A 7,932-nucleotide genomic window follows, 5' to 3' on the forward strand; every position below is an offset into this window, starting at 1 on the left:
GAGCAGGGAAAGGTGGTGGGGAGTGGCTGGAAGGGGATATTTTAATATGTAAAAAAACGAGGGCAAGAAACTGGGGACAAACTTGGGAAAGACATTCAATGTGAATAACCTAGCTGCACTGTCCCTTGCCTGAATGGATGTGACGGTAGTGTTGGTGTAGCCAATTAGTGTCGGTGTAGCCAATCGGCCTAAATGGGCGCAATTCTGCTGAATGTGTCCTAATTATTGCACAGCCATATGGGCAAAGCTGCTAAAACTGCTACATCTACTGCTGATTTCTATCTTGCCTTCCTCTCACTGCCTTTTTAGAACGCCCAAACTAGATGGTTGCACATTTATTCAATATTACACTAAGAAAGCTGAAGATTTGGTAGTCTGGGTGCACTGAAGTTAGTGCTCCACTGGAAGGGTTACCCCAGTTCCCTGCTTGTGGGCCTTATTTTCTCATGGCCTGATGGGTACGCTTGTGCAGGGCAGGGAGGAAAGTGTGGGATGGCATGGCATGACTCCACTGTCAAGCAGCTACATCTCTGTGGCACCAGCCAGTGGCAAAGGGACAGCGGTCCTGGAACACTGTCTGTGTGCTGCAGGGTATTACAGAAGCCAAATAGCTGGGCAGTGGAAGAGGAGAAGGTCCTGGCACGTTGACGTTCCTTTAGCTGCCCGTCATATATAGCTTACCAGACTATAGGAGAGAACAAAGAATCCCTGTCCCTTTAACTTATCTGGAAGGATCCTCAGAGCAAAGGAAGCACAAAGGTGCGTGGAAGGTTCCTCCTCTGCTAGCTGGGGTGAACTGTAGACAATGGACCATGCTCAAGATCATATGGGGCAAGAGTATTCATAGGAAACAGCAGAAAGAGAAATTGAGAGGGAATGAAGAGAGAGATGTATTATGAATTGACACCTAATAAACTAAAAAAATTGAAAAAGATAAGAATAAGTTATATACAAATATTCAGGTAAAAGGAAAACCAGAGAAAAGAGGAGGACAACCAATAACAGGATAAAGACTGAAAGCTGACAAGTTGCAGGTAATTCAACTGATAATTTTACAGAACACAATACATTAATAAAACCTCCATGCCTGTATCAATTACTTGCTCTGCTTAGAGTTACTTAGAGGGCTCTCATATTGCTTATATTTGAAATGCTGTAGTACCTTTTGATTTTATGTTGTGAACTACATAGTCTATTTTGTCTGGACTTTGTACAAAGTATCCCAAGGAAATAATTGTTGAATATAACACCATGAATCTTTGATTTTTCAGGAGCTGTTTAAATGTTTCCCCAGTGATAGAAACAGTAAGATGCTTAGCTGTTGAGAGAGAAAATCTGCGTCTTTGCAGTTGCGGGTAGAGAATTTGGCTGTCTCCATGCAAGCGTCTCTCTTTGCAACTTGGTTGTGCTTGTGTGTGGACTTAGGGCAGTATAACTGTATGCTCTGCGTAAGGTGGAGTCCAACCAGGCTGTGGAGCAGCATTTGGGGTGTATACATATATTCATGTGTCTTTAAAGGCCTTTCCTATGTTCTTTACAGCTGAGGCAGTTCTTAGGACGGGGAGGCTGAAGCTAACAAGCAGCAGTAATGCAGACTGTGCGAGGCTGACAGGCTGGGGAGGGCATGGGCTGAGCTGATGGAGAAGGAGGGGGTCAGGGCAGCAAGCCACGCGTTGATCTGGCTCATCCGCTGCACCGGGTGGTGAATACGGTGCACACTTGTTGGATTGGGAGACCTCAAGGGAGCATTTCAGCTCTTTCATCTGATACGTCTTTAGTAAATCTTCTGTTGTTATATGCAGTTACATGGAACTAAAATTAAGTGAAGTACAACATTATGTTTGACAAAGTACTTGCAAGATTAGCAGTATTTTACTGTCAGTATTTTTCATTAAGCAAATTTCTTCTCTGGGAGCGGGGGCCTGTAGAAGAATATTCCAACAAAAAACTTTTATCAGGCAAAATGGGTCTAATGCTTTTCTTCCCTGTCTCCCAGAATATAAACTGCAGCTGTTGGGAATAATGATAAAGCTTTGGCTTTCATTAGAAATATACTGCTCTTAGAAAACTGCCTATTGCACAGTCTATTCGACACAGAGGCTAGATGCGTGTGTACAGCGGGTGCTGGATGTGTACCGAGGCGAAGGAACATGCAAAGAGGGTAGTGATATGTGCAAAGTAGCTGGAAAGAGGAAAGGCTGGAGGGCTTTATTTATGAGATATGGAAAGGAACATGGAGGTGTAGGAGTAGGAGGGAATGTGAAGTATCCCTGGGTATATGCACAGGAAGGAAAGAGAATTTAAGTTATTTTCTATTTGTGCAAAGGAAGATCGGAGCTCGGGGAAGTTGTGTGCTTGCTGGGACTGCTGGCACCCCAGCACGTAGCACATGCACACAGCATGTAGCAACACTGTGTTGCTAGCTGATGATCCCCTATGCCCTGCAGTCTCAGAGTATTCCCAGGTCACAGCAGTGAAGCTAATCATGAATATGCTAACTTTAAAAAAAAAAAAAAAGGATGCAATGCTGCACAGCTTTAAATCTCTGGAATGATCCCATGGTAACACTGTCTCCGGGCATCTTACGTATTCAGATACAACAATTAAAATAATGTGATATAAAAAAAGACAGTCATAATCATGAAGTTTGGGAACACCACATGCTTGAGCTGCGTTTGCCAAATATGTGTGAAGGGGCTCGGAGGATGTGACCAAGTGAATTAATTGTTCACACTGATTCAAAATGAGAAAGGAAGCTGGAAGGACAGAACAAAACATACAGACCAGTCATAAAGCAAGTGGTAGAGGCCACGCATTGTCCTTGTATACCAGTCAGGGTGGCTCTGACCAGTATACACAGCAGTCGCAAGGAACAGGCTATTCTGTATGCACGCTGCCCAGTATGGGGCTTGTTTTCAATGAGATGTATAAAATAAGATGTAAAAGCCACATTGGTTTGTACTGGCCAAGGTGGGACTTGCCACTTGCCTTGGGCATACGCGTATAAAATACCCTGCTGGTTGTGTAGGTAAGTTCAAACTTTCCTTCCGAGAGACCTGAAAAAGCCTTGATGCTGCATCCAGCTTGTTGTCATTTTTTGGGGCCCTTCGCCTGTTTATCTAGTGTGTTGGGGTGAAGGTCTCTCAGACTACAACTAGTCCAACATGGATTTGATTGTAAGCTGTTATGTGGTATTGATTTACACGTATGTAAAGGCGGGGGGGAGGAGCTGTGTAATATCGTGAGTGCAAGAGGAATCAAAATCAAACCACACAATACCTATGTGAGATAAAGAGGGTTACTGTCCTCTATGCCATTAATGTTTTTTGCTATTTACTGTTCCAGAAAGGGCAGTAGTGGTACTTTATCAAGCCTCCTTAGCATTTCTCGATGTAACTCAACATATTCTGTTGCCTGTAATTCTGCTGGTCTCTCATCTGCAATTCTCACTTCAGTAATTTGGCTGACTGCTTTCCCTCACTGAGTGTTGATTTCTCCTGAGGCACATGCTGACCACTTCTTCTTCGTTGCACTTGGGGTTTTTTTTCTCCCACAGAATTCTTTAAAATTCACTGTCATCTCTCAATGCAAAATTAGGAAAATCGTGGTTGTTTGAATAATTTCTCTCATTGTTCCAGACTGTCTGAAAGGTAGAGTGAAAACCTGGAAGTTGGCAGAGGAATAACTCTAACAACAGAGACTATTGGTTAAGGTTGGGTAACCAAAGCAAAGTAATAAGCATGGAAGTTCTCTAGTTCTTCCTGCTCAGGAGAGCTCCTCACTTTGCTACTGAAATGTCTGATCATTTCAAATCTCCTGTCTCCTCAGAGCTTCTCAACCACTCTCGTCCACTGCTGAGACACTGCCACATTGGTCAGAAGAGTAAGAATGAATCCTCCTTATGTTTTCTGTCCCCCAAATATCTTTACATTACTTCCAACAACAGACTTCTGGTGAGGATTCTCTCTACTTATCAGCTCCTCATTGCACAAAAGTACCACTATGGAGCCCATCACACCTTCCCTGCTGTGTGAGGTCAATATTTGTGTGTTCTTCACATTCCGCAATTTTAAGCAAAGCCTTAATCTTCTCACAAAAGAATGAGGGCAGCAGTTATCCCAGGGCAGCCACACGGGCCAACTGAGAGTGCATTGGGTCAGCAGTGCGGCGGGTGGGCAGTGTACGGTGACTGGCAGAGTGAAGGAGTTTCTCTGGGTCTTCGGGGCTCAGACAGGACCTAGAGTCCATCTAAGACCCTGGTAGCAGTGTGGGTGGCACTGCGTGGATGTTTCTGGAATGCAATGTGACGTATGTGCTATATTTGTGTGGAGGAGCTTGGGTGGATGGGTTGTGAGGAGGAGTGGAGGATGGGTTGTAGGCGTGTGACTATGGAAGATGGCAACTCCAAAGTGGCCTAGTGGTGGCTGGAAAATGTCTCAGCAGCTGTTAGGATTATTGGGAGGTGCCTATTATGTGCTGAGAAAAGATGGCTGTAATATTTGTTATATCCCCACAATTTTATCTTTCCAGAGAGGGAAAATTGACTTGCATTGTCAGCATAGCTTTTAATGGATTCCTGTGAATCAGATGCATACTGTAAGCACTTGTCAGTCTTGTGTTTTAATGAGTATATAAGAAAAGGCAGGCACTGGGACGTCACAAAATTTAAGAAAAAACAAATCAAGGAGGATCTTTTGTGTTTCTCTTTAACACACATCTTCTCCGAATATCTCAGAAACTTCACCCTCATGTGCTGAAATGGGTGAAAGCCTGGATTTTCTGAGACTAGCAGAGTCCATGAAAATCTCCACTGATCGAGCGACTGACTGCACTGACCTTTCTCTGAAGTACTTGATGGCTTCCTGGTCTAGGAAGTTCTGCTCTTCTCGAAAGCCCTGCTCAAAGATTTTGCGCTTGTGTCTGAACTCAATGACAGTCTTAGTGTAAGAGTTCAAGGTAGTAACGGAGGCCGCCATGCAGCAGGTGAAAGAGCCCCATGCCAGACTGTGGAGAGAGAAACCAGCAGACAGAGCTGGGTTAAGACAGCAGCTCATGTTATATTTCTGACGCCAAGAGACACACATACACAGGATGCGACTAGGCAGGTCAGTCAGTGGTGACAAACCCATTCTCCTCATCTTACCTCAAATGACCTGTGGCACGTGCTCAGGCATGCAGGCAGGATGCTGGGCTAGGGTCTGGACACAACTGTCATCCCATGGAGAACTTTCTGTCAGAGTGCTAACATGAACACGCAGTGCACTCTGACAGAAGGGTCAAACGCCTCTTGGTTTCCCTTTGAAATGTTTCAGAGCCTTGCAGATAGGTGCTAGAACCTATAGAGCAGTAATGAACTCCCGGAAGGAGTAATGCCCCAGAGAGCATGTCTTTTGGACCGGTGGAAGTTCTGCAGCATCCACAGGAGGCTGACTGCACAGTGCTACTGCAGGGATGGTTTCTATTCCATTTTACATGCCTTCATCAGACTACTGTATTTCCTTCTTTCCTGGTTCATGGACATTTCTAGCATTCCTGGCTTATAGCTGGTCTCAGAAAGCCTGACCAGAATAGAAGAGAGCACTTCCATTTTGTGGAGAGGTCCAGTGTGAGGGCAGTGCCCCGAGTGTGCAGGCAGTGCTGGCTAGTCTTGGTCAGACAGTGGCAGCACACTTGCAAGTACCAACCAGGAGCACAGGGAGACAGAGAAGAAAGTGGAAGGAAAAAACTGACTGCCCCAATGCCAGGCTGGAGCAGCAGCAAGTGTTGTCCTGGGTCTCCTGGTGAGGAGAGTTCAGCTGGGAGCTGCTCTGCTCCCTGCTCGTGGACTGGGTTTCCCCCCCGGTGCCTTCTGCCCCTCCCTGCACACCTCTCCTCCAGCCTGTACCTGACTGATCTCTGATTCAGATGTGGCTGGGAGGAACTCGTGTCCCCAAGGAGTTTAGATGCTTTATGAGCATGAAATGGGGCTACAAAAAAGGCACTGAATTCCTCCTTTTGTCTGCAAAGCTTGTCTGCGTTCAGGCTCCCCTTGACTTCACATTCAGCCCATCAGCTCCAGCTACCTATAGTTCACAGTGGCTTCTTTATTAAATGTGGATTAACTTAATCACCTGTGTCAGCTACACACTTTACCTGCTCCTTGCTTTCACCTCTTCTATAACCAAATTGAACACTGATATAAATTATGCAGAACAGAAAGAATACAGCCACAGTAGCATTAGCTTATAAATACTCATTATCAACAGAGCCCTCAGCATGAGCTGTTTTCCCATTCTGCAAAGGATCTGCAGACAAGGAAATAGTTTCTCATTTCAAATTAGACAAAACCTGAAAAAAACCACATATTCATGAAAAAACTGGGGGAAAAAATGGCTCAAGTAAACAGAAATGGCTTATTTCAATGATTTCAAAATTCAGTGCATAACAAGTCCTTTAGGGACTCCCGTGGCAATGAAGCGTGTGGAGGAAGCCCTTTCCTAGCCATTTTTGAACCCTTTGCCAGGTGCAATCAAATGAGAAGGAAGTGTAGTGAACCCTGGTGTGATGAAGTTCCCTTAGGTTTCCCACAGTTGGGCGAAGTGGAAAGGAAACCCGTGCTATGTGCGAGTGTCCAGGCACAGGGAAGCCTGGGAAGTGTCTTCCTCCGACACGGACTGTGTGGAAAAGCTCCAAACAGTTCCAGCTGGGCCCCTAAACAATATCAGGGAAGAAGCCAGCTGAAACCACATGCTTCACTGTGCCTGGCTGGTGCCTGGGGAATGACATACGGAGAAAAATTTCTCTTGAAAGTTGCTGATAATTTCTAATCATTAACTCAGAAATGCTGAAAGGTTCAGAGAAGAAAATACAGAATGAAGACTCTCAACGTGACCTCAGGTCTGGCATTTGGTAAATCATAATAATGAGACAATTATGACTGATATGTTTTAGGTTTTTTATGAACCTTGGTTAAATGTTACTTATTTTTTTAGCATAAAGAGTGATTCTCCTACCTGTAAGAGTTACAGCCTACCTTAGGTGGAGACCTGAAGACCTCTTTAACAGCAGTGCCCCTCCATGCCTCAGATGTGGTGGGACTGTACCTGTAAGTACCTCTGGTAGCTGAGCTGAGGGCTGTGCTCTCAAGATCCTTTGTGGCTCAAACAGGTCTGTTTTTTAAAAATTTGTTTTCTTTCTAGAGGGGCTGAGCTTGAATATCCACTGCTCCTCAGAGCCACTGAAACGCCCTGCCCGGAGAATCCCCTGGCCCACCCCTGGTTTGTGCCGGAGCACAGACCAACCTCCAGGCTTTGCCGATGGCTTGGGAATGGGGTAAAATAACAGGGACCAAGCAGTGCGTTTTCATCCCTGGGATATCTGGTCACAAGCAGCTCCTCCTCATTTTGAGGAGAGGTATTTTTACCACTCCCTTTTGATAGAGGGGAAATAGAGTCACAGAAAAAATAGTTTTCCCATTGGCACTTGGGAAACGAATGGTACTCGAGATCTCCTGCCCTTTGGCTCTTGGCCCTGGGGAGGCTGTTCCCTGGCCCCACTTTTCAGAGGTGTTACAGTCCTCTGTGCTCCGGCAGGTTGTCCAGCAGGATGCTGCAGTGGTACATTTTACAGAAGGCTGTAAATAACGCTGATGTTTGCACTGGTGGTTCAGGGGTATTTAAAGCTCACGCTTCGGGCCATCACCTGAACCCACATGGAGCAAAAAGAAATTCCTGCACATGCAGAGTTTCCAAGCTCCACCAGGCTGGGTGGGCATTTGTTTTTAACCCTCTTTAAAGAAGGTGTTCAAGTCTGGGCGATGCCAGGGGAGGCTGTAGCTCTCCAGTCCGTAGTGGCTCAGCGGTAGCTGGAAGGAAGAAGCCTTGTTTTTGCCGCAGGGGATGCGCCGTCCGCCCCGGGACAAAGCTGTGGTCAGGACGGCAGGCAGCGCCGCCG

The 7,932-nt window shown here is 45.7% G+C and overlaps 1 protein-coding gene across 1 annotated transcript in view; it reads right to left on the reverse strand.

Moving 5' to 3' along the window:
- Window positions 1-7,932, reverse strand: part of GSG1L (GSG1-like) — a 54,690-nt gene that overhangs the window by 8,211 nt on the left and 38,547 nt on the right. The window contains exon 5 of the mRNA XM_010281491.1: window positions 4,837-5,004. Coding sequence (XP_010279793.1) covers window positions 4,837-5,004 — 168 coding nt within the window. The remainder of the gene's footprint in view (window positions 1-4,836; window positions 5,005-7,932) is intronic.

This window comes from Phaethon lepturus, unplaced genomic scaffold (assembly GCF_000687285.1).
Source record: "Phaethon lepturus isolate BGI_N335 unplaced genomic scaffold, ASM68728v1 scaffold11992, whole genome shotgun sequence".
In the NCBI taxonomy this organism is placed as follows: domain Eukaryota; kingdom Metazoa; phylum Chordata; class Aves; order Phaethontiformes; family Phaethontidae; genus Phaethon; species Phaethon lepturus.